The 19,808-nt window shown below is 39.0% G+C and overlaps 1 protein-coding gene and 1 long non-coding RNA gene across 4 annotated transcripts in view; one reads left to right on the forward strand and one right to left on the reverse strand.

Moving 5' to 3' along the window:
* Nucleotides 1-2,779: 2,779 nt before the first annotated feature.
* Nucleotides 2,780-15,332, forward strand: LOC103059110 (uncharacterized). Of its 3 annotated transcripts, none has more exons than XM_088142888.1 (10): nt 2,780-3,332; nt 5,626-5,652; nt 6,480-6,794; nt 8,340-8,426; nt 8,913-9,227; nt 9,686-9,874; nt 11,334-11,648; nt 11,981-13,027; nt 14,271-14,402; nt 14,747-15,332. In XM_088142888.1, the coding sequence occupies exons 1-10, from the start codon at nt 3,308-3,310 to the stop codon at nt 15,127-15,129; spliced, it is 2,835 nt and encodes a 944-aa protein (XP_087999014.1). In that variant the 5' UTR covers nt 2,780-3,307; the 3' UTR covers nt 15,130-15,332. The 3 variants fall into 3 exon arrangements, with proteins under 3 accessions (XP_087999014.1, XP_087999015.1, XP_087999013.1); XM_088142887.1 differs by having other exon boundaries at nt 2,783-3,332; nt 8,316-8,426; XM_088142889.1 differs by lacking the exon at nt 5,626-5,652 and having other exon boundaries at nt 2,782-3,332; nt 8,316-8,426.
* Nucleotides 15,333-15,908: 576 nt separating this feature from the next.
* The window catches only part of LOC148215801 (uncharacterized), a 36,266-nt gene continuing 32,366 nt past the window's right edge, over nt 15,909-19,808 (reverse strand). Inside the window, exon 3 of the long non-coding RNA XR_015796569.1 lies at nt 15,909-16,607. This is a non-coding gene — a long non-coding RNA (uncharacterized LOC148215801). The remainder of the gene's footprint in view (nt 16,608-19,808) is intronic.

Raw genomic sequence — 19,808 nt, forward strand, 5'->3', positions numbered from 1 at the left:
TTTTCTAGCAGTGAATAAGGTTTCTGGCTGAAAAATATCAGAAAAGATGGTCCATCACAAGCTTGTTGTGAGAAAGGGCTTTTTCCAAAGAAAGCGAAGTGGGCTGAAGAGATGTACCATGAGTCTCCAAATAGACTTGTTTATGGAGGGAAGAGCTTCAAGACTATTTAATGTGAGGGTTATTACTACACAAGTGATGGACTGTGTGTTAATGTATTTGGGGGTGGGTTCCAAAGGTAGGTGTGTGGGAAACAGATGTTCTCCTAATGGAAGAGTGGGGAAACTCTCCTAATGTATGAACTCCCTTCAGCCATAACCATTTGTCATTTGAGAGTTTGAGGCCAACAACATCTGGAGGACCACAAGTTCTCCATCCCTGTAGTTCAACATGGAGGGAGAAGTCCTGATAATGATGGTAGTGATAATTGTTCTCCTAATTCTACAAACTTCTTTTTAGACCCCTTATAGGTTGGCATTTGGAGTAGAAATTAATTTCAAAAATAATCATAACTTTCATTGGAGAGACATCAGCCATTTTCTTGGTTATCTGCAATAGAGTCTAAAAATCTGAGGAATAATCAAGGGTATTCTCTTAGACTTGAAAAGATTAAGCCAAGGCAGTTTTGTTTATCTAGAAGGAGTTCTCTCTGGCTTGACAGCTATTCCTACTAATGGTGAACGATGTACAATTTTGGCTCTGATTGCCTAATACTGTATGAACGCTTTCCATTTTCTCCAGAAACACTTACCTCACATGTCGTGCAGCTGAAGCCTGCTGTTAAAATACAAGGTTCAAAGGGCCAAGCTTATGTTAGTATTGTGGCTGAAAATCCATGTCTGTGTACACCAATACAATACTGAAAGATCCTAGCAACAGTGCTAGTGTCTGGATTTTATTGTCCTCATCTTTAACCATCTCTTCTTCTAATCACCAGCCACTGTTCTAAATTAGCCTGGAATGTTGAACTATACAGTGCTGCATTGCCATGGCTACTAGCTATTGTGCCAGAACTCTGGAATTGCTCGGATAGCTGGAAGTTTCACTGTGCAGGTGTCTGCATCCTGCAAATTAGAAACAGCATAGATCTTCCAGGCTGGCCAAAAAACAACCCTTTCTCCCTTAAAAAGTATATTTTTGTGTTTCAGGCAATGTCTCCACTGTTTTATACCCCAAATCTCATCCTGTTCTACTTTTTCCAGGTGAAAGAACATACCAGCTGCTTTGTTATTCTCATGCTGTCCTGGTTGGGATGGAGGGTGTGATTCCTGTTTCCTCTCTCTCTGGATAGTTTTGGCTTATGCTCTGCTGGTGTGCTACCCTTGAGCATCAGCCTTCATTTAGTGCAGTAGAGTTAACAAGAGTCCAAATTTGTTATATTATAAAGCAGAGGCATCTCCCAAAGCTCCAAAATCCATAGATTGCTTTAAAAATTGCTTCCCCCCACTTGGTCATATTCCACCCTTCTTCAAAAGAGCTTGGCCTGAAGATAGTTTACATGACCTCTCCTTTTTAGTTCAGCTGAATGAGAAAGTCATCAGTTCACTATTCTTGAAGATCTGAATTTAGCAGGAATCCTTGTTAGAGAATGTGCTCCTGAGCATATGCACACTGCTAAAACATACTAATTAAATCATGTAGGTCCCATTCAAAAAGAAAAATGTTCATAATATACTTGTCTTGGATGCAGAATATCGACTTAGCTCAATTAACAGGCATTCATTATGTTTGTAGAAATATGTAGACCTTACTTTTAATTATATTGGGGGGGAGAGAGATTCCTTTGTCTCTTAAATATGGACACTCATTTCAGTAACAATAGGCCAAGTGAGGGACAGACACAGGGACTGTTTGAGGAACCTTCCCATTTCCCATAGTAGTGAAAAGGCTCGTAGGTGCAAAGAGATGATGCAATTTCCAACATCTATGTAAATTCTTATCCATTTTAAAGATGAGCAAATTAAGGAAGTTCCCAGATGCCCACTGGTAATAGTTATAAAATTAGATTATGAAAACCAGATAACATGAACATAGCAGGTCATATAACTCCCAGCCTCCTCTCCCACCAATTTGTATGAAAAAAAGGAGGAAGGTGAATTTTAATTCTTAATTCAGTTCCATTTGTACCATGAAAACATTTTGCTTCCTAGTTTTTTGTCTTATGGGGACAAAAAACATTCAACTTATCATTGGTTATTAGGAGCTTATCATGGATCTCCTGTATCATATAGTTTGATCTTGGTACCTTGTGAGTCATCTAATCTATGTACGTATTAAATCATCTTCCATCCACAAAGAATCCCTGGATGGTGTATATGCCATAATAAAAAGACAGTTTAGCAGAAGCATAACTTTATAAAATAAGAGACAAGCATTATGCAACAAATAACAAAGCAATTCATTAAAAAAAAACACTTGGGTTAAAAATATTTAAAAATTGTATCGGAAAAAAATGTAATTAATAGACTTGAACATTAGAACTACAAAACTACTACTTTCTATTTTAGATAGGTTTAAAGTTGTAGAGCTCAATGGGAAATTGAGATTAAATTGAATGCTATGGAAAATAAAGTTCAACAATATAGAAGGGGAAAAAGGAACCCTAGGCAGGAGATAGGGAGGTGTCAAGGTTAAAATTATAGGGACAATGGAAAAAGGATTTTCTTAATCTGACACCGTTTCTGCAGATAGGTGCATGGCAGGAAAGAACATCTCAGTGCAATCTTGTGTTGAAGATACATGGAAAAAGCATTATGTGCCACTGTTAAAAATGCAAAAGTTTTGAGAAAGCAGAAATGGTGAGAGGGCATCCCAGAAAGATTGTGGGTATTTCTGGCCATGATTCACCTAATAAGTTAACTGGAAGCTGTGTTTCAGGTCAGCTGTGTTTTAAAAAATGTTTGAAAGAAGCAAGCTAAACACTTTAGTATAATTGCTGCATAATCAACAAGAGTTTTAAAGTTTTCCTCCGACAAATACAACAATCCATCTTAGGTCTCCTCCACCAGAATGCTCTACATACAGCTGCACAAATGTGAGTAGCAGAATGGTTCTCTTGAAAAGTCTTAGAGAAATGTCTCAGATGTGGCTCTCAGGCCAGGCTTGGTCTAGTGGGAATTTCTCCTCCTTGGTCTGGCTCTCTTCTTCCCAGGCTGCAGATTGGAAGTTACATGACCCAGAACAAAGCAGGGGTGTTTCCTACTTTCTTTTCAGCCTGGCTGACTCACTGCCTGGGTCTTCTGTCTTTAATAAAATTGCCTCTGACTTGCCTTTGCAATCAGGCAAGTCACCGATCCTGCCATTCACACCATGCAGTCCACCTTGTCCTTTCTGGGTGAGTAGTGCCTCCTTTATGACTGCTACCCTTATTTTCCTTGGGGGAGCAAATTTGTCCGCTGGGAGGGGGCTTAACATTTCTATCAGAAAGCCTGTGACTCCCATTAGAGTTATGGGGAAGAGTGGAGATGAGGTTGCATGGGTCTGACCCACTGCTGCAGAGAATGGCACAGAAAGGAATCCTTCTCATGAATCAATGCAAAAGTGCCATCAACATTTCACTCAGGAAACATATGTTAATATTCCTATTTCACATCACTGACTGTACTTTCACCCATATTCTAGCCTCACATGAACACTGCTGAAGACTTCTGCTGCTACATTTTCCATTCATTTATTCTGCAATAGCCTCTTCAGGTCTATGAAGTTAGGGAGTTAAAATAAATTGATTCTGGTTTATTTTTAAACAGATCACAAGATGTCAGCACTCTTAACAGACTTGGCTGTACTTATTGTAGTTCAAAGCCATTTTGCAACAGTTTAGAAAGCATGTTATATGACAAGAGAGGATGGAAGAGAGAGAGCAATTTTGTGTCCATCTAGTTGTTCATGCATAATAATCAATATATTCAGTCCCTGGATATTTGATTCCAGAAATCCAGAGGAAAGGATTAAAATGTAAAGAGCTCATAGGGACCTAGGTAAATTTTAACAGACATTCCTGCCATCTCCTCAGACAGCAAAAAAATGGGCAGAAATCCATTATGAATTTGTTCCAAAAAACACATAAAAGAGAACATCCAGACATAGAAAATTATGCTGTTTTTTTTTTTTTTTAATGTCCATTCATCTTAAATCTTATCATATTTGGGAAAGAATTGTGGGGGGCTTTTTGCAGATCTTTCTCATCTGTTGAGAGAATAAAGCCTTTATTTTTTTCTCTGGTCCGATTTTGTGCTGGTATTTCAGAAAGAGTTCATCATCACGGTTGGATACTTCAAGTTCACTGCTTTAAGTTCTAAGTCAGCTAATTTTGCAGGATTGATGTGATGGAACTGTGATTGACAGTGGCAACAATTGAAATAGGGTTAACTAAGACTACCAAATTTGAATGGGTTTTGATTTGAAGATCTGCGGAGTCATGAGTAAGAAAATAATTGTTCTATGAATTTACATTTGAAATGTTGAAGAGGAGAATGTGAAGAACATGTTGTACAGGACCATGTGATTTGCAGCTATTGAATGAAAGACCTGTTCTGCAGCTAATACATTTATTATAACCAGACTTTGAGTTACCCCAGGAAGGGGAAAAAAAATGGGTCTGGACTAGATCCAGGACTGACCTAGGATAGTTTTCTGTCTGAAGCAAAGGTGGCATAGCTTCTGCTTCCACATATAGAAGCTTCAGAGTATTAGTTGAATCTTAACCTCAATACTGGCAGGTCAAAATATGTATAGTAATGCACAAAAAAACAGAAAATATCCTTAGAAGGTCCAATGTCAACCATAATACCTGGGATACGCCACTTTGTTAACATCCATTATCTGAGATGGGTTCCTTATCTGCACAATGGTAGACCCAGTCCTAGCTATTTCATCAGCTGATGAAATTATCAGAAGTCAATGCCATAAAGTTTCCGATGTGCCCCTAGTATACTGCATGATGTTGTACGGAGTAATCCCCTGGGAAACAGTCTTGTTTAGAATAAAATGCCAAGTACTTAAGTACTGATAATGGTAGAGTCTTTCAGGAAAAAGGTTTAGTAACAGCAAGCTAAGCCGGAAAAAGGAATATTGGCTGGATTCATACTTCATGCAAAATCAAGCAAATTCAATATTATGGCTTAGTGTTGTAAACTCAGCCATTGTGACTCATAAACCACTATTTATGGCTTAGTATGTTTTACAGCAGAAACTGTGGCTTATTCAATAAGCAATTGTTAAGCAAGCTGTGCTTAATATATACAAATTAAATCAGAACTAGGGAAACATAAACTGTCCTAGGATATAACGTATTGAAAGTTAGAAAAGTTATTAATATGGTAATATTTATTGTATACCAAGGCTGTAAACTAGGCTCAGAAGTTGAAAAAAATGTGCTGTAACAATGGCACACCACTTCCATGCTGTTGCCAAGAAAATTGCATAGGTATGTCAATAAAGACACCAGATGAGCTTGACTAGAAATAAACTTTACCTTTTCCTTTAAATATTATTTACAACTGTTTCTGTCTCTCTAAAATAGAATTTCTTCCCGAACTTCCAGGGCTTGAAAAGGTTGCATTCATTTAAATAAAAACCAGAATATAAGGAGTACCGGCTTTCATTCCTATCTTGCTTTGTTTTTGCAGTTATCTTCTTGAAACTTCACGTCACAGGTAAAACCAAGGAAAACTTGTCCATCTCACTTCTTGCCCTAATCAATTTGAGACTGACAATCCATCCTCTATATCCACCACCATATTAATATTCAAGTCCCTTCTTCAAATATGGAACTTTATGCAATTACAATGATGCCAGCCACAAGAGGGCAATATCAGGAAATTCAAGGGAATCTCAGAATTTTCAGTAATACAGAAAATTAGCTGGGAAAGCCTCAGAAGAGTAGGGAATTAAAAGGCCAAATTTGTTTGTTGTCATGGAACAAGGCCAACTTTTGTTGCACTTCCTTGTCTTGCATTTTACATATAAACCAGAGTGGTATGCTGGTCTATGACTGTAATAAAGATTTGATTTGATTTGATAAGCTAGAGTGAACTAGATTAGTTCATTGTATGCTATACTCTGTCATGGTGATTTAGAATGCTTCCAAGATGAACTAATCAAATGATGGGTTGACTTGAGTAATGAAATATAGAACATAATGGCCCAGATACTTGTATACTGTGCTCCCCATGATGTTGCTTAAGTATAGCAGGGTATACACTTGTATTACTGATTTTACCAGTTTGTATATGACATGTGTTTCTTTAAAAAAAATAATTGTTTGAATCTTTTGGTTTTGATTTTGAAGAGAAATCATGTAAAGCAAATAACTGATGAAATCTGAATGATGAAAACTGATTTATATAAGTTCAGGACAGATTTCAGAGTTGTGGGTATCAAGATAATTTATCAAAATTCAGAGTGTGTTGTTTAAAGCAAAGAGAGAAAACAGCTTTGTGTGTCCTTGTGGATCTCTCTCTCTCTCTCTCTCTCTCTCTAGGCACATTTCAGATACGTCTGTCTGGAGGACCTAACCTTTGTGCAGGACGGGTGGAGGTTTTCTACAAAGGTGAATGGGGGACAGTGTGTGATGACGACTGGGACCTGCGTGATGTTGCTGTTGTGTGCCGAGAACTAAATTGTGGGCAAGCCCTTTCAGCACCTCATGGAGCCTGGTTTGGTGAAGGAGCTGGTTCCATCTGGCTGAATGAAGTACACTGTGTGGGTACTGAGAGGCACCTGCTTTCCTGCCACCACCTTGGCTTTCGCAAACACGTCTGCACCCATGAGGAAGATGCCAGTGCCATCTGCTCAGGTTGGGCTCTTGTTACCACCAACTGTTTTCACAAGATGCTTGTTTAAGAAGTTGAGAAATAATTTATTGTGGAGTCCTTGGTGCTGAGCCTGGTTATTTGCCTGCAGACATTTCATTACCCAACTAGGTAATGTCATCAATACAAGTGAATGTGAGGTTTGCTCCCTTTTTATATACAGTAGCTTGCCCTGCCAGTTTTGATGGTGGTGTGGTTTTCTCTTTGGTAGTTCCTTGATTAGGGTATTGTTTTCTGCTTGATTTATTATACTCAGGTTTTCATGTGAACATCAAAGTCATGATCAAAACCTATTTATAAAATGGGGAGTAAGTACGGAGCACATTTATTTATTTATAATTTAGATTTATAAGGCTGCCCAACTCAACACTGATTCAATACAATTCTCAGCATTACCCGAATCCCACCTGAGATTAGGAAATGGTGGTTCCAGCACTGGCATTTCACCAGGAAACTGATTTATCCATGAAGCAATAAGGTATTTCATGATGTCTCTTGAAAACCAACTTCTATTCCAGATCCAACTATTTAGACACAGAAAACATTCTCCATATCCTTCAGAAGGAGCAACTGCATGTCAGTTCTTGAGACTATTAATACTTTTACTCTTTCTTTATAGAGGTCCAAATGTTTGCTTCTCCACATAGCTGGCTGTTCCAGGTGAACTGATTATCACACAGAGATACCCTCTATACAGTCTTGCTTAAAGTAGCTACCAAATCTGTTTCAAGTATATGCCAATATTCAGGCAACAGGAAGAAATGTTTAAGTTACAAAGGAAGCATTTTGGGGATAATTGGGTCTTTCCACTATTAGCACTAGTTTGGGGACATTCCTGGAATTCCCTTTTAGTGGAGAATCTCACCTCTTCATCTTTCCTTCACCTTAAGACTTCTTAAGTAATAAATAATTGGCTGAATCTTCTCTCAAAGTTGAGCTTTTTACTAAGTGTGACCTGGTGTAAGGAGCTGAATGCAAGGTTAGCCCTTCACTACTACTGTGTCCAAGAAAAATCTGTGAGACTGCCTCTCCCTGAGGGTATCTGCCAATCCCACCAGAGCAGATAGGGTAAGCATGCTCCAGGTCCCTCCTCTTAAGCATTGTCACCTTGTGGGTCCTTAGAAGCACGCATTGCACCCCTGCCTTATAGAACACCCTCCGCCTGGAGATCCGAAAGGCTCCCATCCTTTTAATCTTCCAGAAAGCACTTAAGACCTGGCTCTTCCCCCAGGTTCTAAGATAGGGTGAGGCCATAGTGGGAAGATGTGTGGTTGTGGCATCAGGTTTTTCTGTTTTTCCTTTTTTGGTTTTATTGTTTTTGTTTTAGTTGTATATATGGCTTTTATTGCTGGGTATAGGCTGCCTGGAGTTTGGTTTTAAGATGGGCAGCTGTACAAATGTTTTAAATAAATTAATACATAAATAAATATGGGGCTGAGTTTTATAGCTTTCTGTGCCTTCTGAACCAACAAAACCAACAATCCTTCCCACTTGTCTCTTCACAGAACAACGCTTCCCTCTTTTTACAGCCATTCCTGCCTACACAACTTTCAAGAAGGGCAAAATGGAGCCAGTAACAACCACAAGACCACTTGTGTCACCTACACCTACTGAGGGTGAGTGCATCTCTAGAATTCACACTTCCATTGTTCATGCAGAAAGTTACCAATCTTCAGGTTAGGGTTAAGGATCATTGGGGAGGTGGGAAAATCCTGCCTCCACTTTAGGGAAGTTCAGCTTTACACAACTGATTTTGATCTAAGTCATTTACCTTAAAAATAATGTGTAAACTTAAAATTTTGGTGCATGTAAGGAGGAGAGTTAGTGGCAAACCACATGATATAAAAGAATTTTCTGCAGAAAACAAACAAAAAATCAGGGTATGATTTAGAGAAAATTGTTTTTTTCCCCTTAGGAAAAAATATATTCTAAATTTATAGATGTGTATTCCTAGACTTCAAGCTTGATATAAGGGAGATTCAAGCTTGATGTAAGGGAGACATTACCTTTACTTTTAGAATTTTATATGTGGGAAACTTATCTTCCTAAGATACTTTGGGCTCTTCCAGAGTCTGTCTTAAATTCCTCTCTTTTCTCTCCAGAAACCCATGCTCTGAGACTTGTGGGTGGCAGAAGTCAGTGTTCTGGCCGGCTAGAGGTATTTCATGAGGGGCAGTGGGGGACAGTGTGTGATGACATGTGGGACCTTCTGGATGTTGCTGTTATATGCCGGGAGCTGGACTGCGGGGAGGCTCTGGCGGCACCAGGTGGTGCTTTCTTTGGTGAGGGGAACAGTGTCATCTGGCTAGATGATGTGCAGTGCCAAGGAGAAGAGTCAAAGTTGGCAGACTGCCACACCAGTCCCTGGGGGACAAACAACTGCCGACACAGTGAAGACGCTGGGGCTGTGTGTTCAGGTGAGAATGACAGGGCATGTATAATGATTACACTTCCCAAGACATGTTGCAAACTCTAGCTCTTGGAGGTGGGCACAACGGAACAAAGGACTAGGAATTTCTAACATAGTATTTCACAATCTGGCACCCACCAGAGATGCTGGGACAGCAACCCCCAAAATCCTAGCAGGCATGGTTAAAGAGACTATCCTGGTTTGCAATTCAGAGAGTTGTGGCTCCAACACATGGGAAGGACAGGAGATGGAGGAAGATTGCTTAGCATTTCACCAAATTGTTTCCAGGATTATTTGGTGAATCCATCATATCAAGCTAATTAAAGTTTCTAGTTCAAAATGCCACCTGTATATTCATCCCCTACAAAAGCAATAAGTTTATATAAGACTATTTTTGCTTTAAATGATTGTGGAATTACTATTGCAACAAAAGCTCTGTCACCTATTGACTTTTTTTCCCAACAGGTGAGATGCCCCTTGCCATGATAGAAGAGCATACAGCCATGCTTACAAGGACCTTAGCTCCTCAAAGATCCTGGTCTGTGGCACCAAAGAACATTCCACATCCTATTCAGCTTACAAGAAACCAGGAAGAAACTGTGACTAGTCAAGAACACACAGAGAATATTCCCAAAGGAGGTCTTTCAGAAAGTGGTGAGTAGGAAGGAGAAATGGTTGACTGCTTCCATCATGAAAACCCAGGCCAGCCTTCTCCAACCTAGTGATATGTAGAAACGTAGGGCCTTCGGCTATGCTAGTTGGAAATTCTGCCAAGTTAGCCTATTGGAGGACACCAAGTCAGGAAAGAATGCAGTAAATCATCCAGGAGCAGTTTTTGTTCTGTACATGGAAGTATCCATGTTAATAACTGTTAAAGCAAAAGGTGAGAGAAATTGGCTTAAATATTATAATACAATGCATTTCACATGCTTCCTCACATGCACCAATTTAGAAAGAGTATTTAAACTGAGGGCTCTCTCAGATGGGGATGTAGAGCCATTAAACATACAGAGGAGAGCCCATTTCCCCCACCCCACCCCTGCAAATGTCCACAACACTGTCATAAAGTTTGTGCAATCATGCCAGGTCCTGGCAAGCACTTGCTTTAGCCAGACAATTTGGGGCAAGAGAAACCCCATCTACCCAAAATAGTACAGTGAAGCAGTAGGTAGTGCTCAGTGACAGTAGCTTTGTAACATGGGTAGGTATCATTGTACTCCATTTAGTGAACTGCTGCCCTATCTGGAAAAGCACTGAGTTCCTATTCACATTTGAAATGAAAGTCCACCATACTGTTGAAACACATTGGCCAGTCCTGCACTACTGTTAGTGTTCCAGGTAAGTCTTTGTAGTTAAGGAAAACTAGAGTAAAAGGAAAGCACAATGTGCCTTCTCTGTTCCTCCAATAATTCAAGCCCAAAGTCTTCATGGATACCAGAAAGTTTGCACTGTATTCCTAACCTGTCTACATCTGTCTCTGGCTGGTGAGGAGAGGCTATCAATTTTCTTGGGAAATTTTGAATTTTTAAATTATCCCATAGGAAACAGGGAACAGATCATGCATGGAACAGTTTGGATATCTCTATAGGAGAGCCAGTGATGGCTCTATCATGTCACATTTAGTTTGTTCCTAAATACCCACAAAATGTTAATCTCAACTACTCCAGAAAACATGAATTGAAATAGCATGGTATTCAGATTTCATATAATGGTTCCAACCAAGTATGCTTGTACTGTATGTCTGAAGAACAGAGACCTCTTATTAGAGATATGAAGCAAGATGTGGGCATGTTTCCTCATTATGTTTGATCCACTAGGCTTCAGAGCAGTGGGAGTGGGTGGACATTGGCTGCAACAATCATAAATAATTTATATCCAAGGCATAGTAAATAAAGTATGCAAAGATATGGAAATTTTTCTCCAAATTTCTATCTATCCTTCCTCCCTGAACCAAGCTGGTTCTTTTTCCCATTGCTTCAAACTATCTGGAAATACTACATAGTTTTTCTGATATAAGTAAAGACACCAATGGGAAATCCTGTTCTCCAGGACAAAAGTTCTGTGATGGAAGATCTTTAATTCTGTTTAACATTTTCTACTCTCTGTATCTCAGGCCAGCAGCAGCTGCGGCTTGTAGATGGCCCTGAATCCTGTGCTGGACGGGTGGAGGTGTTGTACAAAGGCCAGTGGGGCAGTGTGTGTGATGATGGCTGGGACTTGGTGGATGCAGCTGTTGTGTGCCGTGAGTTGGGCTGTGGAGCTCCACTTCTCAGTCCTGGCAATGCTCGGTATGGACCAGGATCTGGACCTATCTGGTTGGATGATGTCAACTGCACTGGGAGAGAGTTTACTATACAGCGCTGTCGTTCTCAGCCTTGGGGGAAGCATAACTGCAACCATCATGAAGATGCTTCAGTCATCTGCACAGGTGAGGAACTTTCCTATTTCTATCCAGGCATGTTTAATGATAACATTTGCCTGGTTTCTGAGAATGACAAGAATTAGTTAATATTCTGGGAAAAGAACAGCAATTGATTGTTCCAATCTGAATTTCAGAGGAATACACACACACACACACACACACACACATGCATACACATGCATACACATGCATACACATACACATACATACTTACACATACTTATATACATACATGCATACACATACAAAAGTGCAAAGTTCTTGAAGATAAAATAGCTGAAAGTTTCATGTTGGGTACAGGTAAATCTATGACACTAGTAAAACTTTTCTGATTTTAGGCAGGTGGAAACGTCTGTTATTCCAAAAGCCATCTGGTAATTCAAAGGCAACTGAACCAATCTCTGCCACACAAGACCTAGGATCTCCAAACAATTCAGAGCTGCAAAATGTGATGAATGTAGCAGAGACCACCACAAATATTCAGGAATTTCCAGATGAGTCAGAGATAAAGTCTCTCAATCAATGGTACACCAACGATCCTTTCCTAACCACACCAAGTATGAAAACTGAACTGGAAAAGAAGTCAAAGCCAATAAATCCTTCAGAAATTGCTGAAGCAAAGCCTAGTCCAAAAATATTGCAGTATGTGCAGGAAAAAGTGTCAACCAACTTCCCTAAAGCAAGAATGGTTCCGCTCAAATGGAAAAAAGAGTCGATCTCTTCCTCAGAAAATTTTCAGCCAACCTCTATCATATGGCATGCAGAATCTAAAAGAGAAATGAAGTCAACAACTCCTGGACTCATAGATAAAACAATATCCAATTCAGAGAACCCACAGCATGTTCAGGAGATGGAATCAACCATTTCTTCAAAGATCAGGTCACCACTTCAAAAATGGGGGGAAATGCCCATTTCCTCATCCATAGAATTTAAACCATTATCCATGTGGGATATTGAATCTGACAGAGACATTGAGTTAGAAAGGCCATCAGGAGCAGAACCACCCCCATTTGCACAATCCATTCACTCTGCTACTGAGATGGTGCCTCCCATCTATTGGGATAGCAACACTGAAGTGTCTCCAACCACAAAGAACATAGAATTCAATGGCGTCTTCACTGGAAGTCAATATATTACCACTGCCACATGGGTTCAGGCACCTGAAAAAGTTAAGAAACCATCTGATTATATGACAAATGAATTGTTCCAATTCTCAAAGAGTTTGGATGTTACAAAAGAGATGGAACTGCCAATAACCACACAAAAATTACAACCTGAAGAGCACATGGAAACAACCACCCCCAAAGTCATAGATTCTGAAGAGAATTCAAATCAAGAAAACTGGGAGGGATCAAATGCAGATTCCCATCCTGTGGAGCCCACAGGTGAGAAACAGTCCCAGAGCAAGGCCTAAGATTTGGATGTGCCATGGATAATGAATCTTTATCTGGTTCCCTCTTAGCATTGGTAATTCTTATCTTTGTCTTTCTTGCTACCAGAAAGGAAGGGCATATAGTTGGGTTGGAGAAGAGGAGCAGTAATGGCCCACTGGCTCTCTCCTTTTTCTCCTGGAACAAAATATTAGGAAAAATAAATAATAGGTATTTGACTTGTGGCAGCTCCTCCTTTACATCAGCTTCTTTGCCTTCCTAAAGGAAAAGACAGCCTAAGGGGCTGAGGAAAAAAGGAGCAAAAATACAACAGCAGTAGCTAATCCTGTCTCAGTTACTATTATCCCAACAGCCCAATGATTGGGCTCACAATTCATGCTAAATTGTAATATGATTTGTTTGATTTTGACTTGGTGTTATTCAAACCCAGCCATTATGGTGTAACATGTAGTATAACCTCCCCTCCCCACATAACAGATACACACACATACATTCATATATACAGGTTGTACCAAAACTCAGGCCCCATAGAATGATAGATAATCTAAAGGAGACCATCACATTAGAATTTGGAAACATCAGAGAAAATGTTACTGTATCTAGGAATGTTCAAAGGTCATGCATCAAATGAGTAAAGAAGAATTTAGAAGAAAATGGCAACCTATTCAAGAGAGAGACAGACAGACAGACAGACTTTTGAATCAGTCTTGATTCCTGGCAACTACCTGGACAAATCCCTGCAGTTTTCTTGGCAACATTTTCAAAAGTGGTTTGCCATTGCCTTCTATCTGGGGCTGAGAGAGAGTGAGTAGTCCAAAGTCACCCAGCTGGCTTCATGCCTAAGGCAGAGCTAGAACTCATGCCTTTTCAATCTTAGCCCAATTCCTTTAACCACTACACCTTATTGGCTCTCATAAACCCAGAAAATTGTAGCTTATCAATAAATCATAGTTAAGCAATGGGTAAATACATGGCTTAGAACCACATATGAACCTACCTTGTTTTCCCCCTTTCACAGTAAGAACCACAAGACTGCTGCTGCTGCTGCTAGCATTTCTCTTTCCCTTTAGAGAAAGAAAAGTTAGGCTAATGATTGCAAAGGAGTCTCTAGAAAACCCCAGCCATCCTCCTGAAACCAAACATACTGGTATTTTTGTTTGTTTGCTTTTTGCAAGATTCTGAAATCTCATTTTCTCTCATTTCATATTCCTGTAAAACATTGTTCCAACTGCAACAGAATCTACCTTTATTTCCAATGATGTTCTCAATTCAAATGAACTGCACCCAAGTCCAGGAACATACACAGTTTCTATGAATGGGCAATTGGAGGACAGTTTATTCCACTCAGAAGGCAAAGCAAGAAAAACAAGTAAGTATTGAAGATAGCCTCACTGTTTAGGCTAGGAAAAGGCCCTTTTTTGAGGTCATCTCTATTTCTGCACAGCAGACTGCCCTATCCTTATGCCTTCAACATGTATTGGGAGATCTTAGAAATCCCCATCAGCATTCTGGGAGTTGCAAACCCAGTATCTTGGAGAGCATCAGTGTTAGGACTGAACTTTAGTTCCCATAATTCCCAGCCAATATATGCAATAAATCTAGAAAGTACCAGGCTGGGAAGGATTGTCCTCTTGGCTACTGATCAGATGTATTGGGATAATGGGAAAGGTACACTACAGTCACTGATTCTTTTCTTTATTTCAACCACACCAGGCCTGACCAAAACATCAGGTCCAAATGTCACATCTGCCAAACCTGTCACCTACTCTGAACACTGTGAATCATCCCCAGACTGTCTTGTAAAGCAAGAACAAAGGAAGGAAGATCAAAGATGTTGTTGTTCACCACCTGCCCTGGGGAACTTGGTCCATGCAATGAAAGGTCTCCATGGGGAACTAGGTACCCTCTCTATTGCCATTAAGAATCAAGGTTCCCAACTGGAGGCTGTAGCTCACAGTCTGGCTGAGTTGGCAGCTTCTGTACATCATCTGGTTGGAATATTACCTTCTCTGGTGCAACCAGTCTCATCCCAGTCCTTCTCAGCTCCATCTGGGCAAGATGAAAGTCAACTGCAAAATCAGCTACCCTTAAAGTGAAAATTGTATGGATTTTTATAATGCAAGATATTGATTCTCAAGTCACCAAGGTACAGACAAGACAAAAAAGGCTATCTAGTCAAACTCTGCCATGAGATGAATAAGATCTACATGTACAAATTTTACAATATTAAGCATGTCATAATCAGAAATTGTAGCATTTCTCATGTCAGAAATACAGAAGCAAATGGAACTGAATTACACTAACAGACATTGTCAATGAATTTTTAGGCAATTTACTGAGTGGTCCATTTATTATATGATTGGCTGATTAAAACTGGATTTTAAATGGCACAGTCATAGATAACTTGAAGCTGGATACTCCTCATTCATTTCCTATGTAGATTGGCAATTATTCTCTGTATAAAGTAGCTGTACTTTGTGTGATTTAATTTCTATGTTTTTTGAAAACATGCAGAGTGCGCAGGATGAGAAAAGTCAAGAGCCAAGAACAGAATTATTCCCAGTGGTAATTTTTTGTTTTGTTTTGTTCCAACAATAGTCTACCAGTAGTTCTTGGGTAGTATATAGTTCCAGATAGTCTGGCTAAGCCATTTATGTTATTTCTAGTAATATTTTATTTGGACTCTATTTCTGACACAGTTGAAGAGCTTTGCTTTATTTCTGCTCCTTTTTTATAGTAATTTTATTAAAGATTACAATTTACAACAATAAAAACTAAAAAAAAGAAAAGAAAAAATAGAAGGTGCAGAAAAGAAAAAACGAGAAAAAATAGAAAGAGTAATAGAAAAGAAAGAAAAAATAATATAATAAGTGTATATATATATATATATATAGAGAGAGAGAGAGAGACAGAGAGAGAGAGAGAGAGAGAGAGAGGAGTGACTTCCCCCTTCATCACAAGTATAAACTATTTTAGTAACTTCCTTCTCTTAAAATACAACAAATGATCTCTTTCCTATATCCCATCTCTTATTTATAAACAAATCCATAAAACAAATAGTTTCAATCTTGATGTCAGCAAAAGCCCATTAAAGGTCACCAGAGGTAACAACATATCTATTTTAACCTTGATGAAATAAACCAACTTTATATTCCTTCCTTTTACTTCTAACAACCTTGACTTGGATTTCCGGGGATGAAATGGCGAACTGATGACAGCTCCATGAAGACCAGCTCTTTGTAATTCCTCTCCAGACAAGGAGAGGATTTGAGGTCACCCACACATGTTCCAGACTGTTGCCCCCTGCAAGGAGACTGCAAGGCAGCAGTCTCTGCCAGGTTTAGAGTTCCGGGAGACGAGGGAATAACCATCTTGTTCAAACTGTGGTTGGCGTCTTTAAAAGGACACTGGATTCGCATACTTTCTTTTCTAATCACTTTAGAAAGTTGCTTGTTAACTGCTTTTCAGCTATTAGGAACCATTGGATCAACAGGTTTTATAGCACTCAGTGAGTTTCCTTCAATTGTTACTGAAAGAAGTTTTAAATGCAAGTTTGAGGACTTTTTTCTTCTTTCTGGAATAAACAGCAAAAGGGTGATTAAAATTTTGATTGTATAAAGTTACAAACAGACTAAGGGTTCAGAAAAAATTGAAATAAGGGTTTTGGAATTAATTACAGAGAATCCTTCCTGTGGGAAAGTGCTTTTGTTTTGAATTCTTTAAAAAAACAACATAAGACTTTAAATTGGATACCAGAGGGAACTAGAAGGATGGATGTTTGTGTGCATAAGGAAGGGAAAGTTATTAAATAAAAGTAGTTCGTGCTCAGACCATGTTTATCTTAATATGAGCCAAAAATTTACCCATGATGTCATTTATTAATAAACAGAATGTCCTGAACATAACTAATATTTTTTTCTTGTGCTAAAACTGCTCCCATTCCATATTAAAAACAAAAATTAAAGACCCAACTTTCTGTTTTAGAGATTATGATGATCTTGAGATTCAGTGTCTGGCATTTCAAATCTCAAATTGTTCATAAAGAGAAAGTGTCAGATCTCTTTTTGAAGCCTATTCAGAATAACCACTCATTCTTTGTATCTATAATTTCAAGTATTCAAACCACTAAATACAAATGACAGCATCCCTATGAATTAAGCCATTATTAATACTATTTTTTTTTAACACAGAAAGGAAAATAAAACTAAGAAAATGCCAATCCAATGCCACTTTAAATGGTGGCAAAATTATCTCTTTTATATTACACATGCTGTTAATCTCCTTGTGATTTTTCTTGAATGCTTTGGGGTTTCCAAAAACTTCAGTACTAAAAATTTATTGCACTGACAGCCAGGTCCCAAAACAAAGAAAGGGGGAAAAAAATGAAATGACAATCAGATGTCTTAGATATAAACTAATTGCTGTAACTGAAATCCCCCAGGCCTTTTAGGGTACTTCCAACCAATGCTTTTTATCACTTGGCATCATGACCTTATGCTATCTGGTTTTGGGAGACGATAAACATTATTTCTGACTCTATTCCTGTTTATCTGAAACTGCAGCAATGCTGGCATTTTCTTTTGAATCATTACAGGTTTGCAAAGTCTGCTTCCCCTCTGGTTGGAACTGTGGCTTCATCCTGGCTTCTGGGATCAAGCCAGACATTTCTTTCCCCAGTCCCAAGAAGTTCTGTATACATTTCCTGAACTTCTTAACTTTTTTGTATATTTTTGTTAGAATTCCCCCCTCCCCCAACTGCAGCAACATACAGCCATAATCACAAAACTGGGGAAACTGCATACTTGTAAAATTGCCAGCATGCTGTCATTTCATGTTTGTAACTCACAACTCACTGTGATTTATAACAACTTGACTAGAAACATAGATTTTGCATGGGCAAAATAAAATATGGTTATCTTTTATTGAAAATGTTATGCAATATACACACACATATCTATTTCTGCATGAGAATTCTCATGGATACAATTTCTGTTAGTGCATTTTATCTTTCCTCTTTTTGTTACATTATTTTTCCTCTTTTTTCTTATTCTATTATATAGAATTATTACTATTATTAACAACAACAAAAGCACACACAAGAGCTTTTAAATGAACAGAAAAAATGGCAAGAAGATGGCTGGGAACCCTTCAGAAAGTGAACTGCAAAACATCATGTATTTCATAGATATGGTAAATTCCCTATAGTGATTTCATTGAACTGGATACAGACAATAACTGAAATCTACAGTAAATATAGTTCCCTTACTTCTGAATAAATATGCATGGGATTGCCTCATACCTTCATTTTACTTAGGTTCTTCTTAGCATTTAGTGGAAGTCAGTTATTACTTACGTACTGTTGAATTCAGTGGGAACTAACCAATACTTTTTCTTTGTTTGAGGTTCAGAAATTGAATTTTTAAGGTTCCTATGTTTATTTTCCATAGCAATCCAGCATTTGACTCCTTCAAAATTTATACATGTTTTCCTAGCAGTAGCCCTTAGTAGGAAAATATCCAACCAGATAAGGACATAAGAACATAAGCAGTGCCCTGCTGGATGCAAACCCCTAGTCCAGCAGTCTATTCTCACAGTGGCCAACCAACTCTACAAGGAAACCCACCCGTCTCCCAGCAGATGGCCTTCAGAGGCAATCATACTGCCAACAAGACTAATAGCCACTGATTCCCCAACAGCTCTGAATAATTAGTTCCTTCTTTTTGTGACACTAACAAGCACTAATAAAGATGCCGCTATGATTTTTCTCTGTATTGTCATGCTTCTTATTGATCAGTATAGCTATGTACACTTTTTCCAAGAAATCTGAAAAAGAAAAAAGAAAAAACCCTCTGGCTATGATGGTAACATATTTTCCTCTTAAATGATAACTCCACATGACTTCTATTTTCCATTTCAACTGGGGATGGAGAAACATCCATGGGGCAGCATATACCCTCCAAGCCCATCTAACTGACCCCACACTAAGGACTCAGCCAGCTGCGTTATATTTAGCACAGTGATTAGAGAATGGGAGTCTTGTCAGGTGCAGCTGCTGCTGAGAGATGTGGGGAGAGGAGGCGCTAATACACCCCAACACGATTTGGGAGTGGCAGCCCAGGTGCTGTGAGAGGCTCTGCTAAGGATAGAGCTGCCATTCAACAGGCTGGGGGTCCCACTGGGGCCTTGCACCTGACCTCATTATATAAGGGCTCATTAACAACTAATCCCACCACCTGTCCCAGACTCCAGAGGACCGAGGCGCATTTTGTGGCACAAAGCTCCATGGCATTGCACATCGCAAGGGAATTCATGGCTTAGAGATTTAGTGTCACAAGGTCCTATGGCATCTCACCTCCCTGTGTAATTTGGAAGATTCCTGCTAGGCCACCAACCCCGATGAAATGGCACTGCTACTTTTTTAGGCAGTATAAATATTTTATTTATACTTCCTAAAATAATGTGTCAAAATATTGTAACCGGGGTGTGGGACTGGAGAGAATAAATGTTTATAGGATAGCCATACCTGGAATTTTGAAAATAAAAGACAGACACTCAGAGTTGATGCTGGTTGCTCATTGCTCCGAGCATTAGCATCAAGCTTTATTTGGATCTTATTTTTAAAATACCCTCCATGGCTGCCCTATTAATATATCTATCTTTTTTCTTTATTTACTTGGCTGCCTTTTACTGTTTCTTAGTTTGCCATGTTTCCCCTCTATGAATGCCTGAAACAGTCTCTTCTGTTTTTACCCAACGGTCCTACCAAGTCACTTTT

This window comes from Python bivittatus, unplaced genomic scaffold, assembly GCF_059951505.1.
Source record: "Python bivittatus isolate LINGU-HERP-01145 unplaced genomic scaffold, Pbiv_v1 ctg000440_np1212, whole genome shotgun sequence".
Lineage (NCBI taxonomy): Eukaryota > Metazoa > Chordata > Lepidosauria > Squamata > Pythonidae > Python > Python bivittatus.

Excerpts from the sequence above, each read along its gene's own strand:
- LOC103059110 (XM_088142887.1), top strand. The coding sequence starts at position 3,308 with ATGCAGTCCACCTTGTCCTTTCTGG. Across the intron at positions 8,427-8,912 it reads GTCACCTACACCTACTGAGG|AAACCCATGCTCTGAGACTT; the intron begins GTGAGTGCATCT and ends TTTTCTCTCCAG. Across the intron at positions 9,875-11,333 it reads AGGAGGTCTTTCAGAAAGTG|GCCAGCAGCAGCTGCGGCTT; the intron begins GTGAGTAGGAAG and ends TCTGTATCTCAG.